This window comes from Vidua macroura, chromosome 1 (assembly GCF_024509145.1).
Source record: "Vidua macroura isolate BioBank_ID:100142 chromosome 1, ASM2450914v1, whole genome shotgun sequence".
Classification (NCBI taxonomy): domain Eukaryota; kingdom Metazoa; phylum Chordata; class Aves; order Passeriformes; family Viduidae; genus Vidua; species Vidua macroura.
The window spans coordinates 90,245,568-90,263,939 of record NC_071571.1 but is presented as its reverse complement, the minus strand read 5'-3'; the positions used below and the strand labels follow the sequence as shown (position 1 = coordinate 90,263,939).

The 18,372-nt window shown below is 37.2% G+C and overlaps 1 protein-coding gene across 2 annotated transcripts in view; it reads left to right on the top strand.

Annotated features, from left to right (window-relative positions):
- LPCAT1 (lysophosphatidylcholine acyltransferase 1) overlaps nt 1-18,372 on the top strand; it is a 63,888-nt gene that overhangs the window by 27,256 nt on the left and 18,260 nt on the right. For both annotated transcript variants that reach the window (XM_053983931.1, XM_053983923.1), the window contains 3 exons: nt 908-962; nt 4,807-4,889; nt 14,001-14,126. In XM_053983931.1, coding sequence (XP_053839906.1) covers nt 908-962; nt 4,807-4,889; nt 14,001-14,126 — 264 coding nt within the window. The remainder of the gene's footprint in view (nt 1-907; nt 963-4,806; nt 4,890-14,000; nt 14,127-18,372) is intronic.

Here is an 18,372-nt window from a genome sequence, read left to right as displayed (position 1 = left end):
GATTCTATCAGTTTTACATTTTTATTTAAGTTCAGGGTTCAATCTTTGAGGATTACAGAGATGGCAGAGAGAAAACTTTACTTGTAACTTATTGGGGGTTTTTAATGCTCTTGAACAAGGACCTAGAAACCAGACTTAAGTGTTTCTGTCAGGAACATAAACTTCAAATTACAGGCTCCATTGTTGTTCCTGATTCATTTCTTTGCTTTGATGTGTTGGAAGCTCAATAAGAAGGAAGAGGGGGGAAATGTTTTGCAGCCCTACATAGATGTCTAACAAAATGAGTAGAAATGAGAGACTGCATTTTATCTGTGTAAGAGGATTTTGGCCTGCCATCCCCTCACAATTCACTACTGTAACTACCTAGATACTGTATGAAAATGTGGCTACTTGACACTGCTCCATAATTTAGGTTTACTAAATCCTTTCCTGGATTTGAATCTTAATGCTTTCTAAGGTCAAGTTATCTTTTATCTTAGGCTATTAAAACACACATGCTGCATTTCATTAACAGACTTTGGGAGTATAATGAACTTTGATTCCAAACTGAGGTAATGATAAAATCTCAGTGGTTGCATAATGAATCTTGCCAACTCTATGCTGTATACAGCATTTTTCTGAAACAGACTTATTCTTCCTTTAGCATGTTATGTATATATTACCTTTCACTGTTTGTCTTCCTTTTTTTGACTATTTTTTAAGATGCCCATTCAGTGTAAACTACTTTTGTTCCACCTTACAGAATGGAATATGTAGAAGTACTTTCAAAGGCCTTTTCTGTCAATTTTTATCTGAATATGATTATACTACAAGTAGGATGCTATGTGAAGACTTTGGAGCATAATGTATTACAGTTTCACTACATATATTTTTTTCCTCCATCCTTCCCTATTTTTTCCCCTTTTAGGTTTGAAATTCTGTGGCTTACTTTATGTCAATTTCACAATTCTGTGGAAATCGAGGTCAGTAAAAAAAACTCCAGTGTATTCTGAGCAGTTGTTGAATACATAATATTGTACATAATTATGCAGTAAAAGTTTGTATTCATACCTTGTATGTATGCGTGTAAAAACAGGTTAAGATACCACTTTATATTTTAACAAATGGCTTCTGTATCTGAAAATACAGTCTAAAAATGGAATAGCAAAATACAGTTTTCCAGTTGGCATAAGACTTTTTTTAGTTATTTGAATTGAGTAGATAAATTTCTGGCTCACTTTAAAGAGTCTTTTGTGAACAAATTTCTTGTCTTCTAATGGCCTGACTGCTCTTTCAAGTAGTGTACCAACTTTGTATGTTAGACATTCAAGTGTGTGAATGCTGGTGTATGAACTAAAAACTGTCTTGTAGAGAAAAGCTGTAGGGGGTTTCTTATAGGCCATATAAGTTATTTCATGTCTGGCTAATTATTTTATTAGGCTGCACTGTTCAGAATGTGAAATTGGAAAACACAAAGAAAATCTATCTATATTCTTAACTTATTTTGAGGAAAATACTGTAATTTTAAGGCTGAAGACTATTGTAGTGAAAACATGGAAACTATTACAGCCTTTCCTTTCAACTTGTCCTTATGCATTTTACACAAAGTAATTACATTTTTGTGGACAATTACAGTATTTGAAGTGTGTCATATAGGATATTTGACAGATGTTCTGCAATTCTTTTGCTTTTTGATAATGAAGCAGCTATTTAGGTCTAACAGATGGAACTGATGGCAGGGTAAATCAGTAGGAAGAGCTATTGCATGTTTACATACACTGTGTTACAATAGTAACATATATTGCATGCTAATCACTGTACTTGCCATTGCTCTGTGTTTGCTTATTTTTGCAATCAGTTATTCTCAAAATTAATGAATGTGCACAATACCACCCGCTCAATTGTTGTATGTGTTGTAGAAATTTGTGGTTTGTGTTATCAATTCAGTTGGATAAAAAACAAATGTGATTCCCAGAATAGTGGCCTGTGTTTTGCAGCAGGGCCAGGGAATGACTGCCTCACTCAGGGCTAAGACAAACTAGCTGGTTGGCAGGATTTTTACCCTTTCTCAGGAACATGGTTTTCCTGCCCTAGGCAAGTAAAATGGGTTCTTTCACACAGGAGTGAACACTGCTGATTTTTCTTGATTTTTGAGGCAGCAGCTGCTAGCAGATGTTGAGTTCCTGTAGCTCTTACTTAACAAGCTATGATCTTTGGTGGTAGTTCTTGGGGGCAAAAAAGGCAAACTAACTAGTGACCTTCTGAAATACTCCATACTAAAGCAGGAGTTGGAAAATGAAAGAGGAGCAGACCTGTTTGCAAGGTTGCTCTCAAGTATGAGGCAGAGTCATGCCTCAAGGCAAGTATGAGGCTGTGTTAATGTGAATGGGAAAACAAATGTGTTTGGATATCAAAATTTTGAAGTCAAAATGCAGATGGGAATGAAACAGAATGTTGATGCCTGGATGCCATGGATAGTACCTGGATAACTGTAGACCAATTAACAAATATAGTTAAAAATTATTTACTTCTAACCACTTCCAGATGCCAACTTCTTGTGTCAGTTCTTTAGACTTTCCCAGTTTATTCATGCAGCTTTTGGTACAGGAGATTCCAGCTCAAATGCTGTCAGGGCTGTTCTGGAGCTGTAGCAGTTGAATCTGTTTTTGGAAGGAAGTGCAGCAAGGACTAGTAACATATAGAAAAAATCAGTTGGTTTGTGTTCAAAGTCATTTTTCCTCTGGTCTCTGAAGCTTGTTGGTTGATATTCCTGCTCTGTTCAATCATCACAGAGACACTGGCAAATACCTACCAGCCTGGATACCACAGTTAGTGCTGGTGATTCAATAACTCAGGAAGACATATGATTAAACAACACAACCTCAGAGTTTTTTGATTAAATGATAGTCAGTAAGATTTAACAGCCAGCAATTAGGATCCAAACTTTGCTAGTCTGGGTTTCTCTGCATATAATATATGGCCTGGCATGTTGTGTGTGTCATCCAATGTGTGTATTGAGAAGCAAGCATATATGCAGGTTTTATAATAGGTTTCTGTAAATATTCGCCCATCCTGTACTTAGAACTGGCGTGCTGGCAATATTGTGAAGAAGAAAGGATGTATGATCATCTGCACATGTAGTTTGTTTTGGCTCATATATGTTTATTTAACTGACCTGTCAACTTTAATGCTTGTACATCCACAACAGTCTGCAGCAGCTGAGAGTTCTTCTCTTGGTTTTTTTAGTGATGTTGAAATGATTATGCTATTTATGTTGAGTTAGGCACAGACATGTAGAACACCTCTGAAATCACCTCATATTCAAACTTCTCCTGTGTTTGGACAAATTACTTGATAGCCGTTTGCAACTCAAATAAATGGAATGAGGTTTGGAAGTTGAAGGAGCAGTCTTTCCAACTTTGTTAACTTCACAGTCTTTGTGGTTTTGTATATTACATGAGGCTGGTGTGCCTGCTTGTAATGTAAACCTAGAAGACAGGAATCATGTGTTCTCAGCTGCAGTGGTGCACATCTGGAAAACTCCAGCAAAACTCAAAATGAATTCAATATTTGTCCTTTACAGGAAACAGATGAATGTCCAATGGCAGTGTTTGGGTACTGTTGATCGCACAGTTACGTAATTTTAAAAACACAGCTAGCTTCATGATTATTGAGAAGTGTTTGCTGAAATTATAAACTTTAAAATAGAGACTAACAACTTTACTCAGTTGTTAGTTTCTGTTTCAAAGACCGGTGTGAAATTTCTGGGTCATAATTCCCATTTTCACTACCCATAGGTAATTATATGTACTACAACTAAGATTCTTGCAGCTTTTTTTCTAATACAGAAGCTTTACACAGGATTGTGAAAATTTTGCTCGCTTAGGGCATAAATTATCTCAATGTGCTGCACTACTTAGACAGTTGTCTGTCTGGTACTGAGTAGGAGTGGTGATCAGAGTGATCCTCTCTTGTTCCTCCCATCTGAGAAGTTACTCACTTGGCAGAAGGAAATGTTGTAAAGGTTTTTATTGGTGAGACTGGCCATGATCTTGGGACTTAAGTGATTTTTCAATGGGCACTTAAAAACAGCTTTAAATTCTGGAAGATATTTTAATGTAGGCTGTGCTGTTCTGAAACGTGCCCTTTCTATTGTGGGTCTCCAGCAGTTCTGGTTTAATTTTCCACTTTCCAGCATCAACTGTTCTGTGACTCTCTGGTCATCTGCATTCATTTAGATTTTTTCTTTCTTTCAATGGAGTGTTAATGGCTAATGTCCCATTAGAAGGAAAACAAAAATTTAAAATATCCAACAGTAGAAAATAAAAACACTTCTCGTGTGCATATTAGGCAGTCACACATGATTTCAAAATGTGCAGGGGTAACAGTAAATACCTGATGTCCTTAAAATTTGGATTCTTAATTTTTAAGTTGTAAAACAATATTCCTGCAGTATGTACTTTTTTTGGTTTTCTGAAAAGAGCTGAACAATACAGAAGGTAAGTGAGGTTTATGCAAAAAAGTGCTAATACTTCTAAATTATTTTAAAATTCTGAGTCCCACTTAGGAAATGAAGATAAAACTCTGCTTGGGTTCCATGCGGTGAGAAATGAGCAGAGTCTGTGTTGCATGAATTTCTAGAAGTATGACATATACTTAAGCATTTAAAGGTTTAATTTTTAATATTTTCTGTAGTCTTAATATAATTTTTTGAGTAACAACAACCAATTTTCACCATAGTGAATGTATACAATTTTCACCATAGTGCTGTAAGAGATTGTTTAAAATGTTAAATATTTTTGGTATAATTCAGTTCTCTGTATGCAGTTTCTACCCGTGTATATTCCTTCAGAAGAAGAACGAAAAAATCCAGTGTTATATGCCAATAACGTCAGGCGTGTAATGGCAAAGTAAGTATGTTATAATTCTGCATAAAAATAGATGTGTGATTTTAAATTTAGACTGAAGAAAATATCACGAAATCAAGTCAGTGTGGTTGTCTGCCTACAAAGAACCTTGTAGTCTGCAGGAGTGTCTGCAAGACCTTTTACATAGCTGTTACTTTCCCCTCTCAGGAGGCCAGGGAGCCACAAATACAGCAAGAACTGTTGGAGTTGATGGGTTTGGAATATTTTTTTTTTGGTTGGTTGTTTTGGGGGTTTTTAACATGCCTTCACATAACAAGCCAGTTCTGATTGCTCCAGTGGGCATTTAGTCTTTTGGGGGAAGGGTATGGTGTAATTTTAGGAAAGTTATGTAACTGAATTTTGTGCTATTGGGGTTGCATTTTAAGCTGTGACTGTTTTAATGAGGTTAAGAATAGTTTCATGTATTCATTGTTAGCCTGTAATACTTCAAACAGTAAAGCGCAGTGAAGCGTCTACTTCCATTGGAAAAAGAGGACTGATGCAGTGCAAATTAATTTAATATTAATGTGAAGACAGTTAAAACACTTGTCTATAGGGTATCATAAAGGCAACATTTAATACTTTCACTCTTTTGCTGCATTTTTGTTAATGTCTTTTTTATTTCTCTTTTTGTTCTTTCACTAAATCTTCCATTAGTCAGTAGATAACTCTGTTCCATATTTACAGTGAACCCTCAGGCTTGTGATCACTAATAACTCTTCCTAATCCTGATTTTGAAAAAACTTGTGAAATCATAATTTCCTTTGTGTAACTTCTCTTCCGTTTCCAATTTAAGCCAAAGGCCACTTTGTAGGTAGTAACTGAGAAGTCTTGTCAGGTTGAACCCAGGTCTGTGAGTTTCCTTAAGGATGTTGAGACAATAATATAACAATAGATCCATTGTACAAAAGGACATTCCTCACAAGAGAAAAGAACAAAAGGACCTGTTTGAATCATCCTGACTCAGAGTCAAAAATCTTTCAGGCACTGGCCTCAAAGACTTGTTGTTAATTAAAGACCATCACCTGGCAAGTGTTGTCCTCAGACTTTGTGTAGAAGGCCAGGTTACTAAATCTTCATTCTGAATTCTGCACCAATCAGATAACAGGAATTGTGTGCTATAAGGAAAACTTTTGAAAGCCAATAAAAGTTTACAACAACTGGCATGTTGCAAGCCGTCCCCTCTGAGTGTGCTTAGGAGGAAGGTGATTGTTTCTTCCTCCCACCCTTGAAGAATTAAGCATTTGTGGTCACAGAAGAGGAGTGGAGATCTTCAAATGCAGAACGGGAAGACTGTCAGAATGAGAGATGTCAAAAGAGACTTTGGGATGAAGCAGGGGCTGTAGATGCTGTGTTAATGTGAATGGGAAAACAAATGTGTTTGGATATCAAAGTTTTGAAGTCAAAATGCAGATGGGAATGAAACAGAATGTTGATGCCTGGATACCATGGATAACTGTAGACCAATTAACATAAACATTGTTAAAAATTATTTACTTCTGACCACTTCCAGATGCCTTCTTCTTGTGTCAGTTCTCTAGACTTTACCTGTTTGTTTATGCAGCTTTTGGTACAGGAGATTCCAGCTCAAATGCTTTCAAGGCTGTTGTGGAACTGTAGGAGTTGCAGCTCAATACCTTGGGTGCTGTTTGGTGCTAGCATTGCACTCTGCATTGCTGGATAAAGGACAATATTACTGCTTCAGCTAGATTTTCTTGAGGATTGAGTCAGTGGCAATGTAGCATCTTATTGTCAAGAGGTCCTTTTGGGATCTCTTTAGGTATCTTTGTACCCCTCCTCCCCATCATATTTCTCTGGCAGACGAGTCTAATTCTACTGGATATTTTACAGCATCAAAGGTGGCACTCCCAGGTAGTAAAGTATTTGTGAGGCTAGAACCAGTGTTGTGAAAACCTTGTGTCTTGCTCTTGACAGAGGGAGTTGATAGAAGTCGCTGAGTGCAGCAATAGATATAGTTAATGCTCTTGAAATAATTTGCCTCCACAAAAATCTTGATTTTTGAACAGCTATTTAGCATTGAACAAAGAATTTGACAAGACATCTATATCTTACGCTGCTTCTGCTTGTTGACTGAAGAATTTTCAGTTTACCCATATTTGACTAGTTTTTCTATGGATGGCCAAAGATGTGAGTGATGGTGATCTCTAGATACTCAATTTATACATATATATATAAGTGAGCACGAACTATTTTTTTAAGAAGATGCTGTCATTCACAGATGTTTGTTTCTATAAGACATTAGTTTCTTGCACTTTACATTAATTTACTTGCCCAAAAAGTGAAATCCCAAGTGTGCTTGTGTTATCAGAACTGGAATTACTCATACAGGATAGCCACTGCTGCTGAACACATCTTTTGGGTCATTTTCTTAACTTGCACAAAAAGTATGTGCAGAATAGATTAATCTGCTGTTTAAAATATGGTACCTATTTATACCTTAACAATATGCTTCACATTTGATTTTCTCATACAACCTATTTTTGAGTGAGTCTGTCTTGTTTAGTCTTTCTGGCCTTGTTCTGGCTCCTACTCATTTCAGTCAATGCCTGTGTCACCCACCAAGTGCTATCAGGAGCTGTGTTTAGAGTGACTTCCAAATCACTTGATGGAAATCAGACACCTTTGCCCCTTTGTTTTTCAAAACTGTAAGCACCTCAGAACTGAAGTTCTTTCAGTACTCTTGATTTAAGCATTTTGCTTTCCTACATCTTTTGAGTGTTAAACTCAGCACTGTAATAACATGTGTGAAACTGTCCAGGAGTTCTGAAGTTTCATTTTTGGTGAGCCCAGAAAGGCAGCCTTCCTGTAGAAATAGCAAAATATCATAGTCCAGTTTGCATTTTTTCAGTAATTTTGTTCTTCTTCCTCACAGAAACATTTAAAGACATGTTTTTGTATTTGCAGTAGATGCTGAAATTGATTAAAGTGCAGCATGTTAGACACGGAACTTGAAACATCTGCCTTGCTGATGTTTTCTGTCAAGTGCTTGCCAGGATCACCATCCCCATGTTGGAGCATGTCGTACAGTTAAAGCACTGACTTACCAGCTTGACATATGAGCATTACATTTTGCTTTTGAAAAATGAGTACTTTTATCCAGCATGCTGGTGAAGACAAAAAGCATTGCAGGTAGTCTTCTGTGTCCATTTTCCCTTTTGTCATCTTCTACACAGTCAAAATCAGGATTTGTTTTTTTTCTTGCAGGCTCTGACAGCATCAGAATGTGATCTTTGCCAATATATGAGATAGAGTAATGCTAGTTGCTGAAGAGTAGCCTTGAAGATGTGAGTTTACTGTAGCTTACTGGTCTGACTCATGGCTATTTGTTGTATTCAGTGGCCTGTTGAATCTAACTTTGGAAAAGTTGCTGTGTTCTGTGCCTGTGCTGTCTGAAATCCCTTGTGTGATTCTGCACAGGTACTGTTTGGATGCTCAGCATTCAACTTTGAAATCCAAAATGGTTTTTTGGCATTTTTATACCATCAAAGGCATAAGCATCAGTATAAGTGGAAATACTGTAATGCTGGTGTTAACAAACATCCATTTGAACCATCAATGGTGAAGGGTCTAGAGAGTAAATCATGTGAGAAGTGGCTGAGGGAGCTCAGGCTGTTTAACCTGGAGAGAAGAAGGCTCAGGGAGATCTTACTGCTCTCTATAACTGCCTGAAAGGAGGTTGTTCCAAGCTGTGGGTTGGCCTCTTGTCCGACACAGCCAGTGATAGGATGAGAGGAAATGGCCTTAAGCTGCTCCAGGAAAGGTTCAGGTTGAACATCAGGAAGAATTTCTTCATGAAAGTGTTAAATATCAGATTGGGCTGCCCAGGGAGATATTCAGGAAACAACTGGATGTGACACCATGGTTTAGTTGAAAAGACAGTGATCAGTCAAAGGTTGGATTTGACCTCATAGGTCTTACCCCACCTAAAAGATTTTGTGCATTGTTTGGGTTTCACGCCATAAACAAAAATGGAGATGAGAGATACATTGTGCACTCTGTTCATTTCTGTGAATAATGTGAATGTGGCAGGTGGAGAACATAGCCACAGAACAGGGTTAACTGTGCAGCTTCTTGCTACATTTATTTTCTCAAGGAAGAAATAATTTTTTAAAATGTTAAATAATATTTTGCAACACTCTGGTTTGAACTGGTTTTTGAATGCTGACAACACAAGGAGAGCCTCCTCTGTTTTTTACCCCTTGAAGATTTGTGATGTGCAAGTCTACAAGATCAACAATTACAGGACCCCATTTCAAGCAACACCAGGCAGAAATACAGTTGTTGGCAGCTTCTTTTTCTGTCTAAAAATTAAACCATTATGAGCTAATAGATTCCTTATGTGAACTTCAGACTCATGAGTAGCCCTTCTTTTGCTTGGAGAATGTCACAAAGTAGTAGTCTGAGGAGAAAAAAGGGACTATCTACTCTGGCCTTCCAAAACGAAATAGTTGGCAGCACTTTAGCTTGGGAAAAGATGGGGAAAAAGAGAGTGGAGGGTTGTTTTGAAAGCCAGGAAAATCACCAGTGTTCTGAAAATGCATACTAAAGGAAGTCTTACTTTTCATAGCAGGCGAGATGGGAAGCACTCAACAGTAGATCAGCTAAGATTAAATGGAGTAAGTCTTTAAAATGTGCAAAATTGTGGCATTCATTACCAGATAGGTTAAATTACTTCATCAGAGCTGAGATATTCTCTAAAAAACATGTGGTTAATAAGTAATTCTAAAACATAGCAGTACAAAAGGTCTCTGGTTCAGGAAGTTTGTGTACTACTGATGACTAGATTAGATGACTACTAATAATTGGAGTTATTTGTCCACTGTGTTTTGTATGTCTTTTTGCTGAACATCCAGTAATTAAGAAAAATACCAAATTAGATAGAATCCTAATGTTTTCAGCAGATACAGATTATAGTTGATTTAAAGGAGGTTTTCTGAGCAGCCTGCAGAATATTCTCTTGATTCATTCACAGTTCTGCTTATGAAGAATGTAAAACATTTTGAGGATCTTTTTGTTGAAATGTAGATTCCAAATGTCACAATATTGCCTGTACTATTTTCTCTCACTTTACATAATATTCCAGCAGTCACATTCCCTTTTATGTTTGGCATTTTGCATGCCTAGTGGAATGGTATGCAGAAAATGAGGAAGTTAATAATTCATCTTATATTATGTCTCCACAAATGTTAGACATACGGAGCTGTTTGGTGTAAGACATCAGGATATAACAAGTATAACTGTTGTATTTATCAAATTGGGTTTGCAGGAAAGCTTTTGGGGCTTTATTTCATTTGAGTTTATTATTTTCAAGCAACTTGCTGACTTTGAATCTTCATGTAATGTGATGTCATGATGGGTAAACAGCCAGCATCTTGGGGAGGGCAGGGAAGGTAAAAGTCTCAAGGTATGTCAAGCGAGACATTCATGTCAGGCCATTTAAATCTGCTGGACTTTTTAAAAGGCCAGGCTCACATTAACTGAGTGTGAAAGTAAGAGGTAGTCTGAAGAAAAGAGAGGGGAAATACTTTTGAATGAAGATATGTGAAAAATTGTTTTATTTTTAGTTTATTAAAAATATGGGATTGTACTTGTGATTTGAATCTCAAAATGAAATTATGGGGGATTTTTCCCAGTTAAAGTAGAAAAAAGATTGCCCTGGAGGATAAGGTACAGTACTCTGATAACTGGTTCTGTAGAAGATTCTGTGAGTTGCTGTCATGCCAAGGCCTTACAGTGAACTCTAATATGCCAGGCTTTATTCTAAGAAATTAAAAATTTCACAAATCGTAGCATTAATAATGAACATTATATGTTCCCCACCTTCAGTTTCTTTAACATTCTGAGCTGAAATCAAGGTTCTTTAAGCTGCTAGCTCTATACAGCTTGTGATTTGTCTTCTGAACTCAAGAGCCCCTTGAACTCTATCTGGCCTTGGCTGATTCTGTGATTGAACTTTGCTTTGAGCAAAAGTGTTTCTTTCCTCCCTCACTTCTGATCTTTGTTGAAGTCTGCATGTGTATGTACCCTGTTTAAGTTCATTTGTTTGGGATTTTTTTTAAGTCCAGCAGCTTGAAAATTACAACAGGTGAACAAGATAAGCTTCTTTTGTCTTTCTGTATCCCATTTTGTGTTTGTGTTGACCTTGAACATACATGTAGGTATTAATTGTGGTGGGGATTTTTCTACACTGATAGCAGCAATATAATTCTGGCCCAGCTACCACCTCTTCTAGAAGGGGAGCACAAAGCTATAAAAAGATGCAGGTTGTGTTTCCCCTTGTGGTTTGGCTGAGTCTGAAATGACCCTGGCTTTTGTTTGGAAATTATTTTCTAGCTTAAGTTTGGTTTTGATTTTTTTGTTGATTGTTTGCTTTGGGCTTTTTAAAAATTTCTCTTTGGCTAGGCTCCTTCAACATATTCGGGGACCATTGTTTAGCAGTTATTTAGATCTGGCACTGGTGCTGGGCTGGCAGTCAGTCAGGCTTCAACCCTTCCCCCAGGCTAAGTGCCCTGATCTTTCTTAGTCATCTTTCTTTTGATGTGCTGGAAAAGCATCTTGCTTTCGGTTTTAACAAGCTATTGTTTCTTGCTTTGGCTTGCCACCTTATGGTTATGTTTTAGCTTGTCCATCTTCTCTGTTTCCTTTGAGAGAATGCTTGAGTTTCTTCTGTTTCTTTAGAGTCTCTTTATTTTAATTGCCACCTTTAATCATTTTCAATGACAATACTTTTTTTTTTGTCCTTTCAGAATTTAAGTGTCTTACCACTTCTCTAATTCCCTAATATGTCTAACAAAGAAACACTCTTTCAGATTCCTAACTTATTTTTAACGTTTCCCCTTTTGCATGTAGTTCCCCTGTGCCTCAGCTGATTGCCTGTAAGTTCCTGTATTTCTGTTACATGCTCTACCTAGCGTGGCCTGGAGAACTGATGAATTTTGGTGTAACGTGCTTGGCTGGGCTAGATCTTTGTTTCATTCTTTTATGGAACTGCTCTTGGTAGTACTGTCTGTAGCATGTTCTTGCTGGAGACAGTTGACATGGATGTCTAAGGGATGAGCGAGTGCACAGGCGGTACAAAATATGAGAATAGGAAGTAATTTCAACTGTCTGGATAGACTCTGCTTCTTTCATCCACTCCTTTCTCTTCTTATGAGGAAAATTAATTTTGTATTGTAAAATAGCAGTGATTTCATTTTGTATAATACAACACTATATGGAATACTATAAAACAGAAATCTTGACAAATTCACAATACCTGATCTCTAAGTCAGGTTGAACTTGGAAATGGATTTAAATCCTCACAGCATGAGGGAGTTCTTCATCTGTATTTTACCATAAGTCTGGGGGGTGAGGTAAGGTATCACAAGAATCTTGTCCATTCCAGTGAGGTGGTTTACTGATTTACAAATACTGCTGGGACACTTCGTAGGAGGAGTGGACTGATGAAACAAGAACAGATCAAGCAGAGAAAATTTTAGAGTAACTGGATTTAATTGCTTAGATCACCATTATGAGGCAATCTAATCTTCAACACTCTGCTTGTAAGATGACTTTTCTATGTACCTAAATCATTTGGTTTAGTTGGCTTTGTCCTTTTGTTCCTTTCTCTTTGTTGCTTCTTCTTAGGAATGGGGAAGCTATTCAGCCAGGGTCACTACCTGCTAATTCCTTGTTTTGTGCATAAATAGCTTATAAATACTATCTTTTTTTTTTTTACCATATTTGGTACTCTGGAGCTTGAATATTTATTAGTGAGGTGTTCTTCCTAAATGTTTGACTTTCTCAGCCTTAAAGGGATGAGAGAAGCCCTGATCAGTACCTTTAAGGTTTCGTACATGTTCTATATATATCAGAATTCCTGAAGTTTGATAATTCATCAGTGGATAGAAGACAACTTGCTTATGTTATTTACCTTGGTATTCAATGGCCTTGGAATGAGATTCTCAGGAAGTGACAAAAATCATTTACGTAAGAGGTAACTGCCATTACAGATCAAGCTACTTCTAGTAAATCATAGAATTGAATGTAGAGTTTTCATCAAAGCCAAAATTAGTGTGGCGGGCTTTAGGGTTTTACATCAATCTTGCCATTAATGTATATAACTTCACACATGAAAAAAGGTGGTTAGCAGTTAGGCAGACAAACTATAGATGAAAAGAATGAAGATAAGTAAACAAAAAAAACTTGTGTGGATTTCGTCAAACTAGAAAACGCTCCAAGAAGGAGATAATGCTCCTTACTACGATAAGTAAAATCAAGTATAATAAGAAATGTGGCAGATAAGTAGGCAGCTAAGTGGCAGATATGGGGCTGTGTTGGGTTTCTAATTGCATCTTATGCATCTTATGTTTGTATGCTGAATTCTTAAAGACCTCTTTCACAGCACACTGTCTTTCTCTCAACTTTGCCACAGCAAATGCAGGGCAGCTACAATGTCAGGATTTCCATCGATTATTTTTTGGTGCTGCAGTTACTACAGAGCATCAAGTTAGAAGTGAAGCCAAAACCAGTACTGAATTGTTTGGTGTATAAAGGCTTGGGAGTACTTTTTTTCCTACCTTCCTTATGTCATACATTTAAAAATAACTTGTTTGCTTAGAGTTTAACTCTGCTTGTTTTTATGTATTGTGTTCTAGCTGTTCTTTATAGAGAAATGTTGCCTTTTGTATAATATTCATATTAGCTGAAGGTAATAGCTGTTCTGCTCAAGTGATTGCACTAACACATTAATAAATAAATAATAAAAATACTGGTCACAGTGGTTAATAAATATATATTTGTGTTCTAGATTAAATATTTTGAAACCTTTGTTATTCACTTATGTGAAATTTATGTCTATGAAAGTCTATGCACTGCCTAATTTTTTGCTTTGTGTTCTTGCATATTTTCGTGGACTCAGTGAAAGCAGATGCTCTGCAACACATCAAGTACCATATTTCTTTCTCTCTATGTAAATTTACTTTTATTGGCCCTTCCTTACAGTTTTTCAGAATAGAGAGCATAATTGTTACAGGATTTCTTACTGTGAAAAAGTGCTTATTCTTCTCAGTTTTCTTGGGGTCTTGTTTACAGTGTTTCTTTGGTTTATTCAAGGGCGTTGGGAGTTCCAGTGACGGACTACACATTTGAAGACTGTCAGCTGGCTTTGGCTGAGGGACAGCTTCGTCTGCCTTCAGATACGTGTCTTTTAGAATTTGCAAAGCTTGTGAGAAGCCTTGGGTGAGCATATACAATATTTATATGTAAGGCGCATCTATTATATATCTATAGTTTTCCCATCATGTAACAATATTGCATTTATGAGTATAAATGGAATGTTGTCATCATATAATCAGGGAAACACAGGTGTAAAATTAAAACACTGCTGTACTTCACTTGCAAGCAGCACCCCTGAATCCTAATGAGTAGGTTGTCAAATTCTTATTTTCCATCTGACAAGTGAGCAGCACGAGTCTGAAGCATTCATTCCTGAGCTAAAAGACAGTTTCTGAAGAGGATCAGGAATACCGTGAGATTCCTAATACTTGATACAGTTGAGTCAATTGCCTTTTCCTGTGACATCTGCGGAGGGAAAACAAATGCTGCCAACAGCAATCTTGTGCCTGGATTAACCTTGTAATAGTAAGGACAGAGGGGTCACCGTTTCCCAAGAAGGACAAGGTGGTGGTTGATCTTTTGAGCAGGTCACTGCCAGATGGACTTTCTAATGCATCTGTAGGTCAGTGCATGCTGTATAGGTCCTCTCTTCTTTCTTCCCATAGTGCCATTTCCTGCTGGCTTTACCTTTCAAAAAAGCCTCAGCAAACCTGAAATATTTACATAAACCAAATAGTAGAACTTCCTGCTTGTTTTCCAGTTTTTCTTCTGCTTCTCCAGTGATCTTACTGAGCAACCATGAACTAAATGTACAGCCTCATCCTATTAACTCTCAATATTCAAACACCCTTTTTCATTTTCTTGTCTCATCACCTGAAAGTGTGTAGTTTAATGTTTCCATTGTGTGTTTTATTTCACTAATTTTTCCTTCATCTTCAGCTTGTATACATAAATGAAAATAAAAAAGAAAAAGCTCCGTTGGAGAATAAGGAATGTAGGACAGCACACATCATGAATTCAGATGACAAGCATATATTAATCTATTGTCAGGGCTTCCATCTGAAAAACTTCCATTAGGATAGAAGAGACTTATAAGGGAAAATAAAGATTCTCACTGTGTTTAAAAGGCTCTGAATTTACAGTACTAAGGAAGAAAAACAAGTGAAACAAAACAAAACAACCACCCACGTCTCTTATTATGTAGTTGATAATCCCGGGATTCACTTTAATCCTCTTGTTAAGTTGTCTGGCTTCTGTCTGCTCAATTTGAAGCTGTTCTTTCAAATTATGCTTTTCTCGGGTTCTGTTTTGGCCTCTGAAACAGTTAGATGCATTTGTGAGTGAGATTCACTACAGCCCAGAAGTTCTCTCTCTGGTATGAGCAATTAATCCTTGGTGAAATATAATCCTCTCTGAATTTGGGCATGTGCCAATAAGAAGAATATTATGATGGTATTTTTCTGGCACAATTGGATGAAGATTGTAATATGACTTCATCTCTAATGCATGTTTGATAATAATGTAGTCATTTTGCTGTTTATTCAAAGGTTTTGAGGTCAGGCAGGCATTAAGATCATCCACTAGCATCCCTAAATAAGGAAGAGTAAATTTTATCCAATGGATTTTTCATCCAGTCTTAATACTTGTTCTTGAGCAATGACATACTTTCAAGGTAACGTCCAGTTTTAAAATCCGTATAGTAAGGCAAATTCAGAGTTCTTTTTGGTTTAAATTTTTTTGAAATCAACTTACACTTCTGTTTGCTCTACTGAAGAGTTATTTCTGTGCACATTGTGTCTACAGGATTCATTATTGTTGTCTGTAAAACTTTCTTAGCCTGTTCTCAGCTGGATGGGATCCAGTCCATAATCCATGCAGGCACAGCAGTGAGTTCTAATGCTTCATCTAAGGAAGGGCTCGGGCTCTGTTAACAGAGCTGTACAGCTGGCTTGTACCAAACTCTGTGATAAAATGACTGTTTTATCAATGAGATCAATTGATCTTAGACTTATCTTCTCAAATTTTGCATTCATTACTCCTCAAGGAATCGTGTGTCCCATCAGTCTAGTAATTTATGTCTGCCAGCAAGCTAATTGCTAAACTATATGCAGTCTATAGCTTTCATTTTTTTTTCCTCATACACTGTAAATCCTCTGCTTCATTTGATAATTTATTCTGTAATTAATTGCCACAGTGTTGAAAGTGAATCTCTGTTTTTACTTGAACTAGATCTATTGCCATATTCTGGTCATTGAATCTTGTCTGGATTTTATGCCTTATACCTCTTTAGATATCTTTTCCTTCAGGAAGTGTTAATACAGTTAATTAAGTCTAGTCTCTGTCTTTTTATGAGATACTTCTTATGAGCTGCTTTAGGGTAGCTGCCTGCTAGGAGATCCTTGAGTTCTGGTTTCAATTTATTTGCTCCTATTGTTTCAAGCTTTTCTTTGTTCTAATTCCCAATAATACCTAATCAAGTTGACCATGAGGATCCTTTTAGTCAATGCAGCTGTAAGCTAACAAGATCTGCAAGGACCTCAGGCCTGGTGCCTGTCTATTCTTGTTCAACAATCTCTGCCCTCCAGACTACGATGCAGACTTCTGCTCTCCATTTGTGTCTGAAATAGTCCAGACTGTAGGCAGAACTTCGTGTCCCCAGAGTAACAGCCCTCACAGCTAACTACCTGTGCTGTGACTTCAGAGTGCTCAGAGGTCATCTATAACAAGGAAAAAAACCTCTGGAGGATGTTTACCATCTGCATTTGTGATAAAAGCAATGCTCTCTACACAGGCGGTGATCATGGATCAGACATGATAGCAGATACCAAGCATGGTAGCCCCTGCTTTTGTGGATCACGGCAGTGTATGCCAAGAGTATTCAAGAAGGTCAGTTTTGCAGTTTTTCAGTATATTTGCTCTATGATGGCAAGAAGTTGCACAGAAGTACATCAGCAGACATAAAACTGAATGTATTGTGCTTTTCTGGCTTAGGGCATGTTTCTCTGTGCTTGCAGTTTCCAGTAGCTAGCTACACGATCCAGCTGTTCTTCCAGCTTTCTGAAGGTTTCTGGCAGGTTCCCGGCATGCAAGAATAAGCTTGTTTTCAAATAGTCAAATATAGCTAAAACTAGCTTACTTGCTAAAAATAGTGATAATTATGCTGTAAAATATTCTACCTTCAGGGATCTGGTTTTCCTTGTGAAGTCTGTTGTGAAGAATTTAATGTTCAGAGCTGTTAATCTTGAAAAATGTCCTTTCCATCTTCATGGACTCTGGAATACTTCTTGTTCTCTTTAGTGTGCAGTGACCTAAAAAATGAAGCAAAACACCACAACAGCAAATAATTTTATCTATCATAAAGCCTAGATCCTGCATGGAAACTATTAAGCCAACAAACATGATTTCATGAGGGTAGACATTTGCTGTGGGCTTTCTATAATTTATGGCCTCCATTGGGATAAAAGTAACAATTGTAAAGGAATTGGGACTTTCAAACCTTTTCACATTGGTTCAGAACCTATAAAGAGATTTGCACTTGGCATCTGAAGACTTCGGTTTAGCAGCTTATGGTCATCCACATATTAATGACTTCCTGGTTTTGAAGGGCTAGAGGGAAGTGAGCCCACGTTGGATTACCAGAAGTACAATGCTGTCATACTCAAGTTGAAGCAGTTTGCCCCACTGATCCACATACTGCTTTTGAGATTGCCTTACACCTCTTTCTATATTTCCAAAACATAAACCACAAGATGCCTGTAAGATTCTGGGTGAGCTGTATTACTTTCCATACAAGATTTTGCCTTCAATCTTCTATAGATGTTCAGGCTTACTTACTGGTGAAGAGGAGATCTTACAAGTCTTGAGTGCTATACTCACCAAATGAGTGTTCCCTCAGTTCTAGAAGGTGAATTTTGAGACAATTCATTGCAAACAAAATCTCTCTGATTTAGAGACAAATGTTACACTACATACCCTGCGTCAGTGGGGGCTTATCTCAAGGGAGGATTTAGAGACCAGCTGTCCTTGTGCTACAGTTAAAATCCATTTCAGCCACTACTCTGGGATGTATTATCAGTGGACACTTCATGCATGTAATCCTGCATGTGAGAAGATGAGTTCTGTGTGCATCTCAAATCCTCTATAGATTTTTTTTGTTATTGTTCCTTCTGCTTTTTTACTTGATCATGGAAAATTAATGTTTGCAGAAGGGTGTCTCACTTTTTTCACTGTCTAGAACTAAATCTTAAGTTAGGTGCTTTAATGCTAGGATGGAGGATTTGTGAATGTTCTATAGGAGCCTTGGGTTTCTGGAAGAATTCTTGCATGTTCAAGTCTAATAATTCAGAAATACAGGTCTTGGCATGGTTTA